The following is a 25,837-nucleotide window of genomic DNA, read 5'->3' as shown; positions in this document are numbered from 1 at the left end:
TATATATATATATATGCGTATTTATTGGGTCAATCTGTGTTCTTTTTTGTCGAAGTTAAAATATTACTATTTATTATTATTTGATGGTGATAACTTTGTTATTATTGTTTTGTGATTTGAATGCCGTTTTTTCTATGTAATTAATTTGTACTGAATTTTTTGTTTTTTTTTTTTAAGTTGGCTTTAATGATAATTAAATTAGAACTTAGTGATCACTGATTAGAATATATGTTGAATTCCAACCTCTTGTAGAGAAACGCTCCACCACTCTACCAACTATTCCAGACATCCTGCACTCCTGAATTTATTGTGATTTTGAAAATATGTGTCTCATACGTTTTGCTTGCGTTTTTTTGCTTTATTTATTTGAGATTCAAATCATTAATTATTAATAAATTGTAACGTTGAAATGGTGTAGCTGCGTTAATTGAAGTTTGTTTATCGAACATGCATTTGTTACGTGTGTTCTTAGACTTGCATTCGGTCGGATAAATTTAAGTAGTTTGAATGTAAATATTGGATAATGTTGCTGTTGAAGAAGTTGTAACTTGTAGGGATATCCATAGAAGTTCATAAATGAGTAATAAATTTTATAATTATTTATTTTATTTTGAGATTAGTATAATATAAATTTAATAAATTATCATTTGATTATAGATAGATAGGTAGTTGGATGGATAGATGGATAGATGGATAGATGGATATAAGAGGCATCTACATGTTTACCACGCAATTCTTATGTATTTACATCTCTACCAGATACATTTTAAGTAAAGTGTTGGAATAGTCTCATAATATTTACATGGGGTTGTTTTATTTCTATAGTTTATAGAAGTGCAAAATAGTTCTTAGACTTTTAAAATTGGGGATTAAAAAATCCCCATGGAGGACTATTAGAACTCAATTTTAAAATAGTGGGGGACTATTTTGACAATTCTATAAATTTTGGGACTAAAAAGGCTCAATATAAATAGTCGGAAACTATTTTGACTCTTGACTCTTTAGAACCTTCATAATTAAATTTATATCTGTTGAATCTTGATTTTTATATGAATCACACCCCAAAAAATAGAGCATAAGTCAGTGGAGAGAAAAGGGGAGAGAGAGAGATAGGAGTGAACATTAATACATCGTGTCTTATTCATAAAATAATCTCACTATTCAAAAGAGATGAAGAGAGAGTACAATGTGATGATGCTACATTTTGCTCCTACTTTTAAGATGGTTGTACATGATATTTTTTGTATTTTACATGTATTAGCCTATCACTAGGCTATTCCTTGGCTCAGCCTACTGAGCTTGATTGACTTCGTATTAGCAGTAGCGGTTTAGTTGACTAGACTTAGTTGACGTTGTTGGTCAGCTGATCTAGACTTGTCGATGCTTGATAATGTATTAGGAGACTACTGAACGTCTCTGATATTGTTGGAGATGTTGAGGGATTGGGTTTTCCCTCGAGTAGGCTTCTTCATGGTTGTTGGGTCAAACGACTCTTTGTCTCATTTCCTACTGAACAGTTTGGACACGAATTTTTTTATTATATTTTTGTCTTCATTGTGTCTCCAGCTGGCTTTGGCATTGTCGTCTTTAGCTCAGATTGTTGCATTCGGTCGGAGTGAGCATCACCTTCTTTTATAGGGAGGTCTTCCTCGTCGTACTCTTCTCATCCGTTAGATCCCCTCTAGATGAGCACTAGCACATTTTTTATGTACAATATCAATTATGGACATCCAATTTCTTTCTGTTAATTTTTCATTTATGTTGTTCGTTGTCATTTATTTGAATAGTAATTCATTAACTAAAAAGAAGAGGATCGTATCTCTTCCCAATAGACACTACATCTTTTTATTTTAATTAATTAATTCAATTATCCTAAATCAAGAGTCATGTCTCTTCCCAAAAGACATCGTATTCTTTCGTTTTAATTAATTAATTAAATTATCATAAATCAATTAATTCAATTATCCTAAATGAAGAGTCATGTCTCTTCCCAAAAGACATCTTATTCTTTCATTTTAATTAATTAATTAATTAATTAATTATTTAATTAATTAATTAAATTATCATAAATCCTATTGGTCAATAATCATCATGATGGATGATGGTTAATAATGGATAATTAAAAGAAAGCTTGTGTCCCTTCCCAAGAGATTTATCTTTTTTCTTATAAATAAGAGAAGGGTCTTCTTTCTCCTAAGAAAAAATGTATATTTTCTCTCCATCGAAAAATACAGAAAGAAATAAGGATTAGAGAGAGAAATTCTATCTCTTTAAATTGAATTCTACAATCATGAATACAAGTATGTATATCTCATTTATGAGTATGTGAAAATCATAAATTCAAATATCTTGGTCATTTAATTTTATGAATTTTGGGTCATGAAGTTGGATTTTATAAATTTAAAAATTCTAACATGTGGTATCAGAGTCTCGATTGTTGAATTTGTGATTTTTTATTTAATTTATTTATGTTAATTGCATAAAATTTTTGTTGTACATTAGATCTTGAAATTAGATCACTAAAGTTAATCGGTGAATTGAGATATTATTGTTTATTTGATGTCAATATTATGTTTAATTTATTAGTCACCAAAGTGGCCAAATTAGTATGTTTAATAGACATCAAATTAAATTAATTCAATTACTCATAGGTATGTGATGCTTATTATGAAACAATTTTGTACTTAATTATCAGTATATTGAAATTCATTGATTGTAAAATATTGTTGGATCGCCCAAATGTTGATTATTTGTTTTATAATCTTTGAATATGATTGTGACATATTTATATATTTGGTTAGATAAGATATGTTGGTTAGATATGTTTATATATCTAAAGATAATATGCATGTCTAATTTGAGTATAAACAAATGTCAATTATGTGAAACTAACAATTCAAGCATCAATTATGTTTATTATTATGTAATGTTATATCACACAAAGGAGATTTTGAATACACTATTAATGTTTTCATTTAATCAGTGTTGATTGTATTAAGGGAAAACACACAAAACGCAAAATTAAGAAAGCTGCCACAATAAGCACACAGCTCCTTGAAATTATGCACACTAATGTTTGTGGACCTTTTGATGTTCCATCTTTTGATAGAGAAAAATATTTTATCACCTTTATAAATAACTTTTCACATTATGGATATATTTACTTATTACATGAAAAATCTCAATCACTAGATGTCTTAAAGGTGTTTATAACTGAGGTTGAGAGACAATTAGACAAAAAATTGAAAATCATCAGGTTTATAGAGGATGTGAATATTATGGAAGGTACAATGAATCTGGACAATGTCTAGGTTCATTTGCTAAATTCTTTCAAACTATTAGCATATGTGCTCAGTATACTATGCTAGGAACACCATAACAAAATGGTGTTGCAGAAAGACAAAATCGTACTCTGATGGAAATGGTTAAGAGTATGATGAGCAATTATTATTTACCCTTATCATTGTGGATGCATGCTTTAAAGACCACTGCATATTTGTTAAACAGGATTCCTAGTAAGGCTAGTTCCTAGTAAAGCAGTTATACAGACTCTCTTTGAACTGTGGACAGGAAGGAAATCTAGTTTAAGGCACCTGCATGTTTAGCATGTTTAAGGCTGCTTAGCGGAAATAAGGATTTATAATCCACATGAAAAGAAACTGGACTTAAGAACATCCAGTGGATTCTTCATTGGTTATCCAGAAAAATCGAAATGGTATAAATTTTATTGTCTTAACCACAATATGAGAGTTATTAAAGCTGAAAATGCTAAGTTCATTGAAAATGGTAAAGTTAGTGGGAGTTTGGAATCACGTAAAGTGAAAATCTAAGAAATTATGGTTCAAGTTTCTTTACATGAAATTTCTTCTCAAGTTGTTATTTCTACAATTTTTTAACAGTCTGACAACTGACTGGAACAATAGATGAATGATCAAACACCCCATAATGAAACTATCAATAATGAACCTACATTAGATGAACCAAATGAAGTTATACCTAGAAGGTCTCAATGACAAAGAAGGTCTGCTACTTCTGATGATTATGTGGTTTATCTACATGAGTCTGAATTTGACTTGGGAGTCAATGAAGATCCAGTTTCATTTTCACAAGTCATATAAAGTGCAAATTCTTATAAATGATTAGATGCAATAAAAGATGAGTTGAAATCAATGGATCACAATAAAGTTTGGGATGTCATTGAATTGCCTAAAGGTTGTAAAAGATTCGGGTGTAAATGGGTCTTTAAGACCAAACACGACTCGAATGACAATATTGAACGATATAAAGTCAGACTTGTTGCCAAAGATTTCACACAGAAAGATGACATCGACTATAAAGAAATATTTTCTCCAGTTTCTAAGAAAGATTCATTTAGAATTATCATGGTATTAGTAGCTCATTATGATTTAGAATTATATCAAATGGATGTGAAAATTGTCTTTCTGGATGGAAATTTAAATGAAGATGTCTAAAAGAAACCTGAAGGATTTCGGTTGAAGGAGAGGAACACATGGTATGTAAACTTAAGAAATCAATATACGGACTTAAGCAAGCTTCTCGACAATGGTATCTTAAGTTCATTGATATCATCACTTCCTTTGGATTTAAAGAAAACACTGTTGATCGGTATATATATCTGAAGGTTAGTGGGAGCAATATCATATTTCTCATTTTGTATGTTGATGATATCTTGTTGGCTACTAATATTCTTGGCTTATTGTATGAAACCAAGAAGTTTCTCTCTAAGAACTTTGAAATAAAAGATATGAGTGAGATATCCTATGTGATTGGAATTGAAATATTTCATGATATGTCACAATGATTGTTAGGATTGTCTTAGAAAACATATATTGATAGAGTTCTTAAGAAATTCAATATAAAAAAGTGTGAAGCAGATCATCATTATTGCATCCACTATGAAAGCTGAATTTGTGACATGTTTTGAAGCTACAATTCAGAAATTATGACTGCAGAATTTTATTTCAGGACTTGGAATTTTCAACAGTATTGTCAAGCCACTGAAAATTTATTGTGATAACTCCGCAGCAGTCTTTTTTTCTAAAAATGATAGGTATTACAAAGGTGCTAAACATATGAAATTAAAAGTACCTCGTCGTTAAAGAAGAAGTTCAAAAATATAGGGTGTCAATTGAATTTGCACCAATCTTATGATTACTGATCCATTAACAAAATGGTAGCCACCACAGACATTTAACGAACATGTTGTGAGACTGAGCATTACTGAAACCCTTTATTAATTTTTTTTGTTTAATTCTCTTTATGTTTGACACTTTGAGCTCAATTTATTCTCGTTTTCTAATATTTATGTATTTTATTTTTATCACTAGTATATAATTTATGTTGTACGATGTTTAACAAGATTTGTCTTTTAATAGACATTATGAGACAATGAAGTTATTTCTCATTATGTTAAGTATGCAATTGATATTGTGATCCATAGAAGGAACTATGTCGATAAATTGATACACAACTGCCATGATTCATATTAATTTCATACTTATTAATGATTTATGATTTGACTAATATAAAGAAGGATTTTAACTTAACTTTTGTGCAGTATGTTATGCACTATTAAGTATTACGTGGGCCAAGTAAGAGAATATCAGTTTTTCATTTATGTGGCCCACTGTCATTTATTTTATTGGTAATTCATTAACTAAAAAGAAGATGTTCATGTCTCTTCCCAATAAAAACCACATTCTTTTGTTTTAATTAATTAATTCAATTATCCTAAATGAAGAGTCATGTCTCTTCTCAAAAGACATTGTATTCTTTCGCTTTAATTAATTAATTAAATTATCATAAATCATATTAGTCAATAATCATCATAATGGATGGTGGTTAATAATAGATAATTAAGAAAAAAGTTGTCTCTTACCAAGAAACTTACATTTTCTCTTATAAATAAGAGAAGGGTCCTCTCTCTCTCAAGAAGAAATGCATTTTTTCTCTCCATCGGAAAGTACAGAAAAAAATAAGGATTAGAGAGAGAAATTATATCTCTTTAAATTGAATTCTGCGATCATGAATATAAGTACGTATATCTCATTTATGGGTATGTGAAAATCATAAATTCAAATCATAAATTCAAAGATCTTAGGATCTTAGTCATTTAATTTTATAAATTTTGGGTCATGAAGTTGAATTTTATAAATTTAAAAATCCTAACACTTTCCATTATTAATTTATTATAGAGGATATGTATTATCATTGCTAAAATATACCTATAATATAAAATTATAATTTGCCCAAATTTTTGTCAGAATTAAGTTCTTATCCTTTAAATTATAAATTAATCAATGTGCGTAGCATTCATTTTACGGAGGCATATTTTAAGAAATTATTTCATACCATTCTATAATTATGTTATAAATTAGATTCGATGCATAAATTTGAGAGTTTAAATTTTAGGAAAATCTGCATACATACCCCACACACAATTCTTATGTATTTACATATCTACTATTTAAACTTTTATATTTACATTTATATTTATATAACTAAATACATACCAAACGCAATTCTTATGTATTTACATATCTACTATTTAAACTTTTATATTTATATTTATATTTATATAACTTTGGTATTAAATTTTTCTGAATAAAAGGGTGTATTTCACATTAAAAATCTAAGTGATGTGTTTTTTTTTAATTTTTTTTAATTTTTTTATTAATATTATGTGAAAGGTTTGAGTGTTATGTATGTAAATATGAAAAATTAGGTGTTAGACATGTAAACATTTATGAAATAAGTAGAATGTATATAATTGCCCTAATATTTGAAATACATACCGCTTGTTGAAGCCCACCACAAACAAAACTGAATCAAAATAGTATGAATTTGAACATGATCATGACTTCTGTTCAATATCGATTTGAAATGCTGGCTTGGCTTTGAGTTAAGATTCAAATTAGAGCCTCATATGACAAGGCGTTGTTCCGACATATAGATTTGATTTTGTTTGATAAAACAGCGTTTCCCGAAATTGCTTCTACAGAACGATAATTTTTTGTCATTTTAGATCGCATATGACAATGTTCATTTCATGGACGTGACTTTTAAAGAGTTGCGATGAATGACAAAGCTCCTTCAAACGAGCCTTGGATTTCAATAAAGTTATAACCGGGATTCGAATTATTAGATTGAATATCTTATTTTATTGAATAGTTCATGAACATAAGAGTTTATCCATCATTGAGAGATTCTTGTTCAAAATGAATGTTTAGGGATATTTTTCTAACAAAATAATTATTTTCTCCAATTTTATATACTAAGTGGCGTATAAAATAGAATTTTCCAAATAGAAAGAGCAACGAGCTATATGTTAATGAAGTATCTTGTAAAGTTAATAGATAATGCAAACTAGAAACAAAAACCTTAGATTTTACCTTCATGTATCATAACCTCGAAGGGCCGATGACCATGTGCAGAGGAAAATGAGGAGAATATAAAGCTTTCATTCTCAAATAGGGACAAGCATTGAGACGGCTTGGATGAACTGATTTTCAAATTGGTCAAACATATAAGAGCTGAAATTTGAATTTTGAATCTAAATTTTGATAAAATCAGACCGACGTATCACAATTTAATTCAATTTAAATAATTTAATTATGAACAAACAAAAAATTAGTTGATAGTTGAAGTTCAATTATGAATAAATATTAAGAATTACACATCTTATATGTATAATTTGGAATTAATTTCATTAATCCTCCATTTAATTTTAAAGTTTAGGGTTTTTTATTTGTTCGAATAAAATAAACAATGAGCTAAAATCAAATATTGAGATTTTAAACCCTAAACAAATAAATAAATAAATTCATGAAATTAAACATAATCAACCATATTTGTTTGATTCAGTTATCTTCTTCAGCTTGGAATAAATAATGTATACCCTCAAGTCTTATAAGCTCCTCTTCTTCTTTATTCATGTTGGCATTGTAATTTTCTTTTCCAATAAGCTTCTCTTGTGACGTTTTTAGAACACCTTTCATGACTTCCTTATCATCATTGTTTTTTCTGTCGAGCTTCCATCGAATCTCTTAGCCAAACAAGAAGCTCTCATCAAGAATTTCTCATTTTTTTTGTTTTATGCTAGGGGATTTCTACATTTTTTATGTGCATGCGAGATCAAGACAAATGTCTCATTTTATGCATTAAGATAATATAAGAGTAAAGTGCCAAAAGAATTTTCAGACTCTTTAAATTAGCACTGAAATTATCCCCATATAGAATTATTAAAGCTCAACATTAAAATAACCGAGGATTATTTTAAGACTTTTATAAAACTATGCCACTAAAATCATCCCATGTAAATAGTGGGAGATTATTTTTACACTTTACTACATAAAACCACAATATATATATATATATATATTCAAAAAAAAAAAAATAGGAGTATAGAAATTCTACTTCTCTTAAAGAAGAAAAAACGGTTTGCCAGTAGGCAGTCCGTCAAGCCGGTTCCAGCGGCTCAACGGACCGGCATTTAGTCCACGGTTCGGCTTAAGCCCTGGAGAGGGCGACAGCCATATATATAGTTCTTCACCCTGAACCTGCGCTAGTCGAAACCCTTGAGGCGCCGAGGCCCCGTCGCGCAATTTCACTCGACGTGCCCCGAACTCATCATTAGAGGTCAGATCTTCTCGTTTCGATGTTTTTTTCACTGATATTTTGATTGAAGCTTATAAATCATTAGTAACTGGAATCGAATGATCTAAGGAATTGAATCGATCCTGCTTAGATCGATTTGATTCGATTTTAAAGCTTCATCATGCATTCTTCTATTCGTAAGATTTGATTGCATTTCCATAGCTGCTGCGCTTATTTGAGATATATGGATTGTGCTTCACTTTTTTGTTCGGATCTCTGAGATTTGTTTCTTGGTGATTATGTTGTCTTTTGCGGCGGGATAGTGATCGGTTATGAGAAATATATGGGCTCTTTTTGAATAAGAATGGTAATTGCAGGGTTTTATTATTTTCATCTGGATGATTAATTTCTCTTGGAATATGGGGGATTGGTTCTGCACGGTTGCTGGTTTTGTGTGATTAGTTCTAGGTATTCAATATAGAATTGATGATGTGATGGGAGTATTTGCATTTGGAAGCTCTGAGTTAATTGGCTTCTGTTTTTTTGTGGTTTGCGAATTTGTACTGTATGCTGAGCCATGTTCATCTATATTGTTCGAATATTTTCTTAACTCTATGTAAATTGGCATCGTTCTCAATTACAGTGGCTGCTAAGCAAATAGCTTGGATCAACTGTTAAATTCTTAGCATCCATTTTCTTTCTTATTCACCAGTTTCGCCCAACTTTTCATGTCCCTTACTAATGGTTTTCTGATATTAACGAGACTGACATTCAAAATATATCATCATTATGTCGATTGATTGATAATTTTAAATTCTCTACGTTCCTCCTATCACTACTAGGAGACGTCATTTGAAATTTTGTATTAACTCTTCATCTAGTTATGAGGAGGACACCATTTGTAATCGTTAACTCTTATTGATAGAATTTTTAAATTATGCCATGCCATGTGATTTTCTTCTCTTCCCAGGTTTTTTATTTAAATTAATTTGTGTCAAGTACGCGTTGCTCTCAATTTATTTGTGCATGCAAGATTTTTTGTGCAACATTAAGACAAATTTTTCTCTATTGCTCCAAATATTCTAGCAGATAACATTTAAATGCTTTTAGTGGGGAATTTTGCCACCTACATCAATCAATAATTGCGACTGGGATCTCACTACTCACTATTCAGATGTTTATCATCAGTCAGTCTTCCTATGCTCACCTTTCCATTGAGAGTGATAGATCTTCTTGGTATTATCATAAAAGTAGGCATGATACCTTCATGAGTCTCAGCTTATTAATAGTGGCAACCATCGATGCAATACCAAAAGGATATTCACTTTAATACCCTAGTCTCCATTGTAGCCCTGCAACTCCATTCTTCTAATATTTGTTAACATATCAAGGCTATCCCATGTTGCCTATAGCAATGTTGAAATGGCAGAGTGGTTGTTCCTAATATTTGCACTTTTGTAACATAAAGTTAATTTGAAAATTTATCTAAAGTTCCCAACAGGGTATGTGATTCAAAAACTCTAAGGGCACCTAGTGTTAGACAAAATTTTCACCAAACATTCTCTATAGGAGTTCATCATCATATGAATTATAAAAATTCACCATATAGGAAGGGCAAGTAAAGGCTTCCAGAAGGCTCGGGTTTACTTTATTTTTCATATCAGGGATAGAGAGAGGAGGTTTGGAGGCGATACACTTCCACTTCTAGCATAAGAATCTCGTTACCACCCGGACTTCCGCTTCAGCAAAGCTAGAAGTTTTGAATAATTGTCCAAGGAATATGTAAGGCTCAGTTTACTTTTAGGAGCGAGTGATAAAAAAATCTAGTTATTCTTATGCAAATGCAGGTTATCCACTCCCAATCACGTATAGATTTGATGAACATATTAATGATGCATAATTAAGTGTGGATAATTCGGTCAATATTATGATCATCATTAGCACTAGCATTCATGTGTTCTTCAATAACACTTTTATCTTTATAAAGGAAAAAAAAAATTCTATAATTATCTCATAAAAAATAGACAAACAACTTCAAGCATTTCAATATCGTTCACATATATCCATCATTCTCACATCTTGATCTTTATTTTTAGTTTAATTTTAACAAGATTTTTTTATTATTATTATTTTATCTCACTGTACTGATTTTACACAGCTTAAATATTAACATTCTTTTAGAATCCTAAGCAACCAATAATCAACCATCATTGGTTTTATTGGACTGGGAAGTTCAATGTGTATCATTTTTATAATCTCCTCCATTATATGCAGCCTTCTGCAAAATTTTATTGCTCATCTTTTTTGCATTACACCTTTGTCAATCTGCAGTTTTTGTTTTGCAGTTTTACTTTTATCGCAAGCTATCTGCTATTTATTAATACCTTGGATACTTCTCTACAGATGAATGTTGAGAGGCTCCAAAAGATGGCGGGTGCTGTCCGCACTGGTGGAAAGGGAAGTATGCGCAGGTTTGTTCCCTTCTTCTTCTTCTTAATCTTATTGCTTATTAGAAATTTGGAAAATTAACATATTGACCACACAATTTTTTTTTTATTATATATCAAAACCCCAAATTTAAATAATAAATCCTTTTAATATTTTAATGATTTAAATCAATGCATGAAAAAGTTGTATTTCACTTTTTTAGTAATATTTTTCCATATAAGAATAAAGATTTAAGTGTTATCTTGTATATATAAAGGTTCATATGCTAGATATTTGTAAATAATTAAGGATTGTGGCATGGATGGCCCTATAAATTTTTGTGCCATTAGTTTGTTACTTTGTTATCATATTTTAAATCCTTTTTGAAGTTTTAATAATTTTTGCAGTTATTTATTGCTAATTGCTTTGCATGCGGAATATCAGGTCATATAGAACCTGTTTTTTTTTTTTATTATTATTTCTTTTTTAGCTTAAATTATAAGTACGCACTCTAGGTGTTGGAGAAATATGGCTTTTTTTTTTCAAATTTAATCAGATGAGTTTTGGAACTATTTGGTTTGAACTAATTGATTTGCTTTAAGTTTGAACGAAGAATAATAATTGACTGAATATCTATTGTGCTTTTTAACAAATATCCTTGCCTGGAAGAATTCTGCTAAGGTGGGAATGATATGGATGTATTAAAAGATTCCAAGCATAGTTGATCTTCATCTTTGGTTCTCTTAATTATTGGGAGATTTTGCACGCATGCCTCATAGCTCTTATATATTTTTTTGTCCAAGATCATCCATTGACTGAATTTTTATATTTATTTCTGTAATATTTTAGTGTCACTAATACTTATTTTAAGAGTTAGATATTTAAATAAGGAATTATATGAAATGCATGCTAAACTTGCGTAATTATTTTATTTTTGTCCTTAAAAGGAGTTTGGTTGGTAGGTAACTTGATATGTTGCATCAAGAAGCTCTCCCAATTGTTATAATAATTTTTGTTTTTGGAAAATTTACATACAAACCACTCAATTCCTATGTATTTACATATATAGCACCTATACTTTCTTTTTTATATATATGTCACTTTTTAAATTTTAAAATAATGATATTTTTTTATGTGATATAAAAGATTTTTATTTTATAAATGTAAAAACTAAAAAATAAAATTTAGATGTTTGATTTTTAAATACATAGGAATTATATGATAGTAAATTTTTTTATGTCAGGTATATACATAAATAGGAATTAGGTGAATGCACATGTTAATGTCCTTTTTTTAATATGTATTTTTGCTTGCTGCTTATTTACCATTTTTATTAGAAGCATTATGCGGTACGTTTAATACTCTGTTAGCGCGAGGAACCAAAATGTCATAACATACGTGCACGTAATTAAGATTTTTAGGAAATGTAGAGACAATAGTGCAGTTTGGACGGACGGTCTATTCAATTTATTTATTTTTTTAACTGAACGCTATTATATTTTTATTTTGCAATGATTCTCTTACTAGTTTTTAAAATTTTTATTTTAAAGCTCTTTTCATAATTAGATCTGGTATAATTTTATAAAATGTGTTTTTTTTTTCAGAGGAAAAAATTATAATACATAATGCTTTTAAAAATTCTTCTTTTGCCCACAACTAATTTTATAAAAACCTGTAAAAGCCTTCTGTTTTATTGATTTTTGCCCAGTTTTTATTTGACTACAAGTTAATCATTTTTCAAAACTGTGGTTGGGAGTAATTTTTCACAATTAATTTTATTATTGCGGCTACTTCAAGAAAATGCTATTTTGTCTCTAGGGAGAAGTAGGTTTAAAATTTCTATTTTTCTTACCGTAATTCTATAATTAATTGCGCAATTTACACACATGCCACACAAGTTGTATGCATTTACACATCTAGCACCTAAGCTTTGGTATTCACAATTATAACAATTTGGTAATAAACCTATGCATGAAACAATATGTTTCACTTTTAAGAAGTTAATAGCGGTGATATTGTTGATGCAATGTTAAAAATTGAATAGTTTTCATGTAAATGTTAAACTTTGTGTTAGATATGTAAATGCATAACATAATTTAGTTTCAGCGGAGCTAAACAGACTTTAATTACAGTTATATTGATTATGATGGTGCATCATGATTTAAATCTAAAGAGAGTCAAGTCATTGCATATATATGACCGTTAGTCTGATTCTTGCTTTAGTTCATCAGGCATACTGCATCAAATGCTGAGAAAAAGCAGTTTAAGTTCTTATTTATTTACATTTCGAACACTTAATTTGTGATATTTACTTATATAGTACTTTATTATCATAATCATACCAAATCATTTGCATGCAAAAGTGTGTTTTAGTTTAGAAACAATAATATTAGCTGCATTTTGGATGTGATGTTGAAGATTTTAAGTGTTATGTAAGCAAATATTAAATTAAAGTTTAGATGTTAGATATATAATTACATAACAATTATTTGATATGTATCTAGACCCCTCTTTTTTCTTGGTTTTATACTTGATATAGAAGTGCTTTTTTTAACTATTTTTTTAAGGGATTTATGTACATAAAATATAATTCTTATATATTTACATAGTGTTATATAAGCAAATATTAAAGTTTAGATGTTAGATATGTAATTACATAACAATTATTTAGTATGTATGTAAACCCCTCTTTTTTCTTGGTTTTAAAGCTGATCTAGAAGTACTTTTTTCAACTGTTTTTTTGAGGGATTTACGTACATAAAATTTAATTCTTATCCAATCAGATATCTAATATCTAAATTTTAATATGCATCACTTATACTCGTATTTTAACATTACATAAAAATATGAGCAACTTTTATTTTTTTTGAAGTGAAATATATATTTTTCATACGTATATTTGGGTGTGTTTTGACACAAAAGTATTATATAATAAGTACAAAGCCTTTTGTATTTTCGGATTTAACAGCTAAAATTAGTTTTCTTTATTGATTTTAATATTGAAGAATTTGGAGAGAAATACTTGAATACATGAGAGCATGCTCATGACACTCGATTCCTATGTATTTACATTTCTAACATCTAAACTTTACTTTTTTACATCTATACCACCTAAAATTTCTCATATCACATAAGAAATACACCAATTTAATTTTAAAAAAGTGAAATACATAGTAAATTACTTTTTTGATGAATGCTACAGTGACATTTACACTATTTAGAAACTAAGTTGCCTATAGATTTCTTTTGAACAAGAAAAATTAATTATTTAGTCATTTTGCCGGGCCTAATATTATTCACTGACGCCTCTACCAGGAAGAAGAAGGCCGTTCACAAGACAACGACGACTGATGATAAGAGGCTTCAGAGCACGCTGAAGAGGATAGGGGTGAATGTCATTCCTTCAATTGAAGAAGTCAACATATTTAAAGATGATACGGTGATTCAGTTTCAGAGCCCTAAAGGTAAAATATATATATATATATCCAGAACTCTTATCAAATATAACTGGTGCTTTTGCACAGATACCAGTCATTTCCCATGTATTTACATATCTAGCACCTAAACTTTATTTTTTTATGTGAAAGATTTACATCTATAGCACTCAATTCTTATGTGTTTACATATAACACCTAATCTTCAATTTTTATCTATATGACATCTCACCTGTGTATGAAAAGGTTTATTTCACTTTTTAAAAATTAAAAGTGATATTTTAGATGTGATATAAAAGATTTGGGTGGTATAAATTTATAAAGCAAAGGTAGGTGTTAGATATTTTAATACACGAGACTTGAGTCTGTCAATGCCCCTTTTTATATTTATGTCATCTAAATCTTTCATATCATGTCTAAAGTATCATTTTTTTAATTCTTAAAAATGATGCACATTTTCATACATAGGGAAGGTGGCATATATCATATAGGTAGATATTAACATTTACGTGCTAGATATGTGAATACACAGGAATTAAGTGCTACGTATGTAAATCTTCCTATTTTGTTTTCTCACATTTTGTCAACATGAGTTAGAGTTTCATTTGTGACATTACTTTCTTCTCTATTGCAGTGCAAGCTTCCATCGCAGCCAATACATGGGTTATTAGCGGATCCTCACAGACAAAGAGTAACCTAACTTTCATCCATTCTTAATAAAATTGCTATTTGATTTTTTTTTTTTTTCCAATTGTTCCGCAATGAAATGAAGATGTTGGCAATAATTTGATTCATTGAAATTAAGAACGGTACTTAAATATTTGTTATCTTCTTCAACAGAACTACAAGATTTGCTACCATCAATCCTCAACCAGTTAGGTATGTTTCTCATCCTTTACTTGCTTTTGTACTTCAATCAATTTGTCATTTGGGATCACTTTATGTTTTTACTCTTTGTTTTATTTATGTTTTAATATAAAACATGAAATATATATTTTTTTATCTTAAATATATATTAATTTTATTTTTTATATACAAATTACTTTCAAGTGTTTTAAAAAAAAAATTAGAGGCATTTACATACAACATAATTCTTATGTATTTATTTATCTAACATCTAAACCTGATAGTTACATTCATAACCAAATCCTTAACATTTTGCTAACTTTTAAAAGTCAAGTTGAGTCATGTATGTCATCGGTTGGTCTTAAATTGGTCAAAACACAAATAATTCATGTTTAATTTGAGCTTGATTTGAGATTCATACGATTGTTCATATTTGGTTTGCTTGAATTTTTTTAATGACTTCAATATTTAAGAATCGTGTGATATGCATGTAAATGCCCTCTTTATTAGTTAATAAGCTAAAAAATTGAATGAGTTTTTAATTTTTAAAATATAATTAAAATTTTAATTTGGACTTAATTTTTAATGAATGTGTTATAATTCTATGTATAAAAAGGTGCATATTACTTTTAAGAATTGGTAAGTTTGGTATTTTTGATGTCATATTAAGATTTGAGTTTTATGAATGTTAATATTAAATTTTTGGTGTTAGATATGGGATAAGAATTGTGTGGTTTATATATCTAAATGCCTAAAAATTATAATATGTTATTATTAATTATATAAATAAATATATTCTCGAATGTAAATTTGTGTTATGATATCCAATCTTGAACTTGTTTTGTTGAGCTTTTATACTTCAATCAATTTATCATTTCGGATTACTTGTTTTTACTGTCTGCTTTCTTTATCTTTTGATGCATAAAATGAGATATATTTAGTATTCTAAATACAGATTACTTTTTAATTGTTTTTAAAAATATTTAGGGGCATTTACATACTCTACGATTCTTAGGTATTTACATATGATACCTATTATTTTTATTTAGGGGCGTTTTTATCTAATATGTGAAACCTATTATTTTTATTCATAACTCTCAGGTTATTGTTGTTCAATTTGAGCTTGAATTGAGCTTTCATATATATATATATATTTTTAAGACTTTCTAATATATGTTCATATATTTGAATTTTTATTTGAAGTCCTTAACAAATTTAAAGTTCTTAACAAATAATTTTATAAATTTAAATAAATAATAGAATTAATATAAAATTAACGTAGAATTAATTTATATCAAATAAATAAAATAATATATAAATTATAAGTAAATTTTTGTAACCAAATTATATTATAAGTACTGATAAATTATTTAAATGAAAAAAATGTAATAATTTTATATGCATATTGTTATTATATTATTGGAAAATTTACATGCACACCACAATTATTTGACACCTAAAGTTTGTTATTTACATTATAACGAATTGGGTTACAAACCATTGCATAAAAATATATAAAAATACAAAAAGGTTTATCGGACATTTACAAAAATGGTTAAATTTGATGTTTTTATTTGATGTTAAGATTTGGGTGTTATGAATCTAAATATTAAATTTTAAGTGTTATATATGGAAGTACATACAAATTGTGTTGTATATGTAAATGTCGAAAAATTTAAATATGTTATTATTAATTATATTACTTGTTTTATGATTAATATACTCTTATTAATCTTTTTTATTTAAATAATAATAGAAAATTTATTAAATTATTGTTTGGGAAATAAATGAATTTTTCATGAACATTAATAAACTAGTTGAATTATGTTTAAATTTAATTCATTTAATAGTTGGGGTTTAAAAATATAATTAAACTTATTAATTTATTGATTTGAACAAAGTTAGATTACCAATCATCCTAGAATTTGAGTTATTCATCAAGTGCATTGAATCATTTACAACCCTGTATGAGTTGATTATGATATGTAAATTCATAAAAAATGTGTGATTTTGTAAATTTCACAATAAATTATTAAAAAAATGGGATTTTACATTCTTAGCACGTAAAATTTTCATATTTATTTATCTCAAACTTGAACTTTTATAATTACAAATATCATTTTAAAATAGTATTTATTATCATATTTTAATAATTAAATTCATCTTTTCATGTATATGCAAAGTGCTATGTGTGAAAATGAAAGTTTGTGTGAGATAGATATCCATAAGAATTGGGTGCTACGTATGTAATTTTCTCTAAAAAAATATTAGTTTTAGAAAATAAAAATTTAAATAGTCCCTATAAACTTAATTTTAAAAAAAAATATTGCAGGGCCTGATAATTTGGAAAACATCAAGAAGCTTGCAGAGCAGTTCCAGAAACATCCACGTGGCGCCACTACTGAAGTTGGCGGCGTCATCCTAGAAGAAGACGACGACGAGGATGTTCCGGAGCTTGTTGGAGAGACATTCGAAGCAGCTAGTGAGAACCAAACAACAGCTGCTGCGTAAGAGTTAAAAGGCCTTTCGTTAAACACTTATATATTCTCTCAGCCTTTGTACCCCTGATATATATATATGTATGAACTGCTGCTGTTTTTTGATTAACCGTTATTTGTAGCCATTCTATGAACAGCAGCTTCCATGTGATTTTGATTTTTAATTATGTTTTTTTTTTATATTTCTGGTTATATAACTGCAATCAAATAATGTTTTATAATGCTGCGGTTCTTTGAAGACTGTCAATTTTTGTAGGGCAATAGAGAAGTTTGGGGTTACACTGAAATTGATATATATATAATATAACACTTGCCCCGCAGGTATTAAATGGGTCGAATAATTTGACTATCCGACCCAAAAAATTAAATTTGACCTGTAAATTAGTTGAATCAACCCGATGGCAGACCTATTTTATATATTTATGTAAGAAGTTAATATTATGAAAAAAAATCTTTCTAATTTTAAATTTTAAAACATAAAATATACCTTTTCTCTCATACAGTTTGGATTTAGGGTATGCAATTTTGATTTTGTTTCCTTCAGATAGAGATTGGTGAGAAATGAAAGCTGCAAAATGAAAACTAGGAGAGCTGTCTGTAGTACTCAAACAAGCTAAATCAAATTTAAGTATCACCTTATGATAACCTTATATATGATGGGTACATCTTTAAATTTAATTCAGATATATACCAGTCAATTCCAATGCATTTAAACCTAAACTTCAATTTATTAGGTGTTAAATACATGGGGATTGCGTGGCGTGAGTGTGAATGCTAAATCGAGTTCTCATGTCAGAATAATAAAACAAGAATTATCAACGACACTGAATTTTGCCTGTTTTTGTTTTTATTAGTATGCTTTCGAGGTCTATGGTATCAAATTCATATAATGAATGAATTCATCATATCCACCTTCCAACATTTAAAAATGTCGGAAAACAACTTCAGAGCCAACACACTATACAAATCTGATTGTAAAAAAACTTCTCATTTTAAGACTTTCTAAAACATCATGGAAAGGTCATAGCCAAATGCAGAAGTACAAGCGCGGTCTTAAAAGTAATGCAGACATCAAAAATAGGAAAAATATCTCAACTCGGGTTTTAGTTATGAACATACAGACATTAGCTTTATCCATCATAAGTAATCATATCTTAAAAAAATGAATAAATTCTCAATATCAACTAAACTAATTAAATTTTCAATCACAAGGTGCTAAAAAATAAATAATAAAAAAGAGGGGGCATTTACATACATACCACAATTCTTATGTATTTACATATCAAACACCTAAACAAATTAAAATGCATACCACTCAAATCAAGAACATCACATAAAAAAAATCACAATCAAATTCTCTGTAAATCTGAGCTGGATGAGCTGGCTAGCTTAAAAAATATATATATATAACATATACACAATATAGATCAAATTTGATAATTTTATAATTAAATAATTAAATAATATTTAAAAATAATATTTTTATTTTATATAAAAAAATTTATTATCTCTCTCTTAATCGCTCATATTTGTCATTTCATTATAACACTACTTTAACTTAATATCACCACTTTAAATTAATATTATTTTCTCTTTTTTTATAATAAACAAGAAAGAGAGAGAGAGTTGGCTAGAACTTGTAAGCTTAAGCTCTAGCTCGAGCTCAAACACTATAAAGCTCAAATTCAAGCTCAGGGTTCAACTCGACTCGTTTACATCCTTGGGAGATACATATTGTTATGCATAGGTTTATGACATCAAGATATCATGAGTGTAAATATTAAAATTTTTTTATTTTAGACATGTAAATAAATAAGAATTGTATGGTAACTATGTAAATTTCCAAAAAAAAGAAAAAAGGAAAAAAATAAGTTTGGCATGGATTTTTCCCAGAATAATAAGTTAAATACACCCAAATAAAACTATGTTCAAAAGACCAAGTCATTCCATATGCAAGAATATGATGTAATAATAAAATCACTTAGGAGAGTCATGCTAGAATTCAAACTAATATATTTCAACTCAATTATTACTCACTAAAGCAGAAATTTTAAGTTTTGTGTGTCCATGTAGTAAAAATAAAAGTCATAATACTTTTATAAAACGATCCCCTATTTATCGACAAATGGGCTATAATAGTTGAAGTTACATTTATGCTCCTACTTAAGTGGAAATTGTACATGTTATTCTTGATATTTCACTCAGCCCAAAGTATTGTTGCTCGACAGGCTGGGCTTCATAGGACATCGTCAAGCTTTGTCGATTGACTGGATCTGGTAGGTGTTATCATTCGCTTGTGCAATTGAAGTCTTGACAGGTGCACAGTTGGGGAGCAAGTGAATTGGTTTATGTTGCCAAAGGCTAGATCTGTAGACGTTACCATTTGACCTGTCTTCTACTGGCTAGGAGTTGATAGAGCTGATCGACTCATCAATTGACATAATGGTTGTCGGCTCTTGATTCTTCAACGAAGAACTCCCGTTGGTAAAAGAAAATATATTGTCAGGCACAGGGTGAATCATAGTAATCCAACAAGTAGCTTGCCCTTACACGAAGGGATCTTGGGAGAAAGCTGGTGGACGTTGCCAATGTAGCCATAAGATATGAGAGATTGGTCCCTTCTTCGGAATTGATTGCATCAAAATGTTAGATTTAGGAGATCATTTATCTTGTAACTGGGTGAGCCGCTCGAATCTAGTCACATACTCGTCTTTATAACAGCTGACTTTGAGTTTGGTTCATATGGTCCGATGTATGGGCCCAATACTCATCTTTATAACTGAGTGAGCCACTCAACTCGTGTCACATATTCATCTTTATATCAGCTAACTTTGAATTTGGTTCATCTGGTTGGGCGTATGGGTCCCCCAAGTCTTCTGCCAATAAATCCACACATTGATATTCCTTTGGTCTCCAAGATCATTGGATCTCCTCGAGATTTGTGTGGGCATAATTTTTGTGTGCATAAATAAAATTTGTTCCTTGAGCCATCAAGTTTTTATCACCACCAGGGAATCACTTGACTACACTTGACAATTGGATATTTTATGCCACTAAATCCCTACCTTTCGTTCTTTGTATAACCATTTTCTAAAATTCTCATAATCTTCAAAGCCTTGGGAGAATGCACCCAACTCATCCCCCGGATATTGCAAGTAAACCTCAAAAAGAATTTTTCAAGAGGCATGCATAAATTTTATAAAGAATGACTTGCTTCTATAAGATAAAAATAAAGTTTATTGATTGGATTAAACTAAATATAGATGAAAACATAGTGAAAAAGCATTCACTCTATACTTTGTTAGAGGCGTTTACTACAACAACAATTACATTTTACTATTCTTTATTTTTTATTTCTCTTTTCCTCCATTACCTCGTCAAAAAGTAATGTGGATGAAAAAGTGATATAATAAATAAAAAAAACAATAAAATAGAACAAGAAAAACTACAAAACTTAACTAATTTTTTGAGGCAGGAATCATCTCATTATCATTGTCATCGAAGTTGGGCAGTTGAATGCCAACCGATTAATGTCAAAAAGTTTCATCCATGTTATTGAATATATATGAGGGTGATTTAGAAAATGAGAGAGAATTATAAAAGTTGGTAGGATTGAAAGCACAATGGATGTAGACTTAAGGGAAATATAGAGAAATTATATTATGAGAGATTGTAAGCTGAACTTTGAAGATTAAAATAAGTTCGCATAGTGGCAAATTGCAATGAAAACACCTTGGATGCAAAATTTCTCTCCAATATTTTGGAGGATTCATTGACTAAATATGCATTGGATGAATTGCCCCACATGAGCATGGATTTTATGCAAGCGATATGCAATAACATTCACTTCCCTTTAAATTGTTACCTAAATTTCTCGGTGTCCAACAAAAGCAGAACATCATTGGGAATGTCAAAATTTTGTTAAAGACTAACAACATGATTGTATATGGATTAGTCGTTGATGTTCAAAGAGATCTGACAACCATTGTTTGGACCGACAGTCATGATATTAATTGAAGAAAAAAATCAGAGCAAGAACAACAGGCATGTTGGACAATGTTCAAAACTATCATATAAAGACATAACGTCGCAAACAAGAACTATTAATGGATCCATGAATCTACAGACATTCATGATCACCCTAAATATTAGAGACTGAGAAAAGAATAAAATCACAGAAAGTGTAATCTTAAGGGTGTGAACGCCGGCTGACTCGGGTCCAGTCGTATATAGTTCATCAGGCTATTATTATCACTTATTTTTCAGACTCAATAATTATTATTCTGTATATTTATTGTTTGATAGAATTCTTGCAAGAAATTTTAAAAACTTATTTCATTCTCCTTAGGTTGTGTCTGAGCCATCAGAAAACTCAGCTGAAATAGTCATGAAGTTACAGAGAGAAAGTAGCGTTGAGCATATCCACCCACCCTTTCTGGAAAGAAGCGTAAATCGGAACTTGAATAAAAAATTAGTAAAGAGGGAGACGACTTACAGCGCATGAAGAAAATAATAGAAACTTCTCAGCTGAAATTGTGAACAGGAAAATGAAACCCTTCAGTGTCAAAGGGAACATCATCACACAACAACCTGTAACGAGAAAAATACCGGAGAATCGTGAGTGACACTATTTCATATCTTCCTTCCATCCAAAATTTAACAACCAGATGAGATTAAAAACTATTAAAACATGATTCAACTGCTCTAATTTCTAATTCAAATGTGCAATTCACTCCTCCCAACTTCAAAGATTAAAAACAACCCATAGGTCGCATCCAAATTAAATTCTAAATATTAACGGAATCATAGATCGATTTATCCTCATAGCATTAACCATCTCACTAAAGTTGTGAGAGGATATATCTTTCATCTCATAATCTTAATCACACAACATATCACTCCATCACACATATTTCATGATCAATCTAGCACTCCGTCACACAACATAGCACTCCATTACACTTATTCCATAGTTAATCAAATCAACCCTAAAACTTCCAAAACAGCGATATTACAATTTTTTCCTCCCGATCAAACTGGATCCATCACTCTGATCACAAGTTCTTTTGCTTAATCTTAAAATGCGTTCGAATTATATATTATTCATATTGTTCTACAACGCCTCCACGGTTCTAGTAGCAGTAGCGGAAACGGCCGGCTGCTGAGGTAAACGAGCTGCCGGCGCTGAATGTCCCTGAGAGTTTACCCGATGAAGGCGACACTTGAAAGATCCGGCATGCGTTGCCGGAGCGCAAACGCACTTAGGCAGCTGCGCCGCCTCTGTGCCTTGCGCACTGCTGGTAGATTTCGACGAACACGTTCTCGTCAAGCTTCGCGGCGACGGCTGACGAGTTGCCATTGATCGATCTTAGGATTTGCTAATAGAGATTCCTTCTCAGATCTGCAACAACAACGGCATCTGAAACTCAGATCAAAATTTTAAAAAAAAAGAAAGACACAAATTAATGATATAAATCTAAGAAAATTGTACGTAATAAATTAATCGAAACAACATGGATACGAAAGTATGGATTCTGATCTCGTTCGAAACAAAACAATTTCTAAATAATTTATAAATTATAAGATAAGAAAAGGATTCAAATAGAAAAACCGCGGTAAAAAGGGGAAATAGAAAACCTTATGAGATTAGAGTGGAAACAAACTCGCAAACTGAAGTAACCTAAACTGCGCCTTTATTTATAGGTCCTAGAAACACTGCCCGACTGCCCGATTGGCATTTTGGGCATCTTGGGCATCTTGGGCAGACCGGCAATTCTGCCCGATTTCTGCCCGCGATTCCTCTTATTCAATACTGGGGGCAGAGGGCCCACGCTTTTAAAACAAGGAAATGGATACCCACGACGAACCCATCCCGCACACTCATCCACGTGGCTAAAAAATTATCCACAATCCGAGGTTTCAAAGCCGGGTCACTTCGACGTGGTATGCAGTGGAGAAAATCCGCCGGAAGAGGAAAATATTCACGAAGCGGTTTATGTAGCCTTTCGAGTAGCGGGAGGGCTACTTTTATTGACATTGTTTAGTTCACACTTCACAGCCGGAGACAACGACCGGTTACATGGGCTGTTATTGGGAACCGGCTGGGTCAAGTGGACCGGTTCGCTCGGCCGGAGAGTTAAAGCGGCCGGTTCGCTGCTGTCGATGAGGCCAATGGCCGGCTAATAGACCAGAATAATCAGAAATAAAGTCAACTCTCAATATCTACAATATATTTATTTATTCGATTCCATTAATTTGTGCTCAACTCCACGTGACAATATCAATTGCAAAAATTACTAAATTGTCAAAATTACTGAAAAATAGTTCTTAATATAATTGATTTGAATTTTGTATCACCTAATATTGTAATATACTGTATGAAAAATACTCCTGTCGTTGTCAATCATCTATCGTAACATTCAACATTGATTTATATAAACGTAACATCTCTCTCTTAACTTTGTTGACCAAATAGCCTTTCTCTACTTGCCTTTTAAGCAAATAATGACATATTTTCTAATTATCCCGAAAGTGAGTTAAATTATCTATTGACTAAAACTTTAAGATAAAAATGACATTTACATCAATTTTCCAACTATAGTTCAGATTGAACAATTTTTTCCCCTAACATCCCTAGAAGTCTTTAGCTAACTCAATTTTGTGCAATAATGTTAAAATAATAAGATGGATGCTACTGAAACTGGCGAATAAGATAACTCAAATCATCTTAATACATATTTGATATGGAGGAACAACTTCCTCTTAGATCATATTTTTCCTCCTGATTTGATCATGAAATGCACGATAACTATCAAATATGAGATTGATGACTTTACCAGTAGGCCAATATATATAAGAAGTATTAGATCCACATCAAAGTGAAGGCAGAGTGTTATAATTTATATAAATTAACAAGAGAAGGCTAGGAGCCCCGTTTTTTCTACCATAATCATCATTTGACTTTTTATGGGCCATGATAGTCTAAACTTACAAGAATAGGTCATTTTCAAGACCATTTATTGACAATAAAATTTGTAAATTGTCTTTATTATAAGAGTTATTTTGGCAATAAACGTCTTATTCGTTCATCAAACTCAGTTTTCATTTACCCAATTTAGCTCCAACAGCTACATAGAATCAACTTTCTTATTACACAACATCATCTCATCTTATTACACAAATTCATGCTAGATATGTGATGTGAATTTGTAAATTGTCTTTAATATAAATTTTTTTATGGGCCATGACAGTCAGCTAATTATAAAATGTATTGCTCGAATATGTGGTCTTATAAAAAATAAAATAAATAATCTTCTTCATACTGTGGTCACCAATTAATTTATATTTAAATAATAATCAAGATAAACTAATTTCAGCCTGATCAAATATCTGATAATATTAATTTTAGCTACAAATAATAAATTAAATTTCTTCAAATTTATTTAGCGTTTGAAAATAATTCAATCTACTTCAAATGCTGACTTTTTTTAAATTAAACTTTTTTTAACAAAATTAATTTTAAACTTTACCTTCAGAAAATTGGGATTTATAGTAATTATTATAATTTGGAAGTCACCATCAAATTTATTTTTAGATTTACATCATAATGAATATAATATCTGTGGAATTTAGTAAAATAAAGAGAAATTAGATGAATTACAAATTGCATGCAATATTATAAGGATAAATATGATGAACAAGTAATAATTTAATTAAAAAATTATGAAATATTTATATAAATACCACTCAATTCCTACATATTTACATATCTGATAGTCATACTTCAATTTTTACGAACATACCCCCTTGTCCACGAAAAAAGCTCACTGATATTTTTTATGTGAAATGAAGTATTTTGGTGCTAAATAATATTTTAATGTCAGATATGTAATTATATAGGAATTGGGTGGTATTTAAGTACACGCCCCCAAAAATATTTACTGAAAACAAAATAGCCTTGAATAATTTCAATTTGCAGAACTCTGTGCTGGTCATAGGTCCCCTCATTCCCAGTCC

General features: G+C 29.8%; 1 protein-coding gene and 1 long non-coding RNA gene across 2 annotated transcripts; one reads left to right on the top strand and one right to left on the bottom strand.

The window, feature by feature from the left end:
• Window positions 1-8,561: 8,561 nt before the first annotated feature.
• On the top strand, window positions 8,562-18,003 carry LOC110029674 (basic transcription factor 3-like). Its single transcript, XM_020732081.1, has 6 exons — window positions 8,562-8,658; window positions 11,020-11,087; window positions 14,359-14,507; window positions 15,112-15,168; window positions 15,318-15,356; window positions 17,656-18,003. The coding sequence occupies exons 2-6, from the start codon at window positions 11,020-11,022 to the stop codon at window positions 17,832-17,834; spliced, it is 492 nt and encodes a 163-aa protein (XP_020587740.1). The 5' UTR covers window positions 8,562-8,658; the 3' UTR covers window positions 17,835-18,003.
• A 2,199-nt stretch (window positions 18,004-20,202) lies between these two features.
• Window positions 20,203-22,936, bottom strand: LOC110029731. The gene is made up of 2 exons (XR_002294567.1): window positions 20,887-22,936; window positions 20,203-20,802 (listed from the first exon to the last, which is right to left on the bottom strand). It is a non-coding gene; the product is annotated as an uncharacterized LOC110029731 (long non-coding RNA).
• Between the last annotated feature and the right edge of the window lie 2,901 nt (window positions 22,937-25,837).

The sequence above is a fragment of the Phalaenopsis equestris genome, unplaced genomic scaffold, assembly GCF_001263595.1.
Source record: "Phalaenopsis equestris unplaced genomic scaffold, ASM126359v1 Scaffold000600, whole genome shotgun sequence".
In the NCBI taxonomy this organism is placed as follows: domain Eukaryota; kingdom Viridiplantae; phylum Streptophyta; class Magnoliopsida; order Asparagales; family Orchidaceae; genus Phalaenopsis; species Phalaenopsis equestris.
The sequence above is the reverse complement of the archived record's forward strand: the minus strand, read 5'-3'. Positions and strand labels throughout refer to the sequence as shown.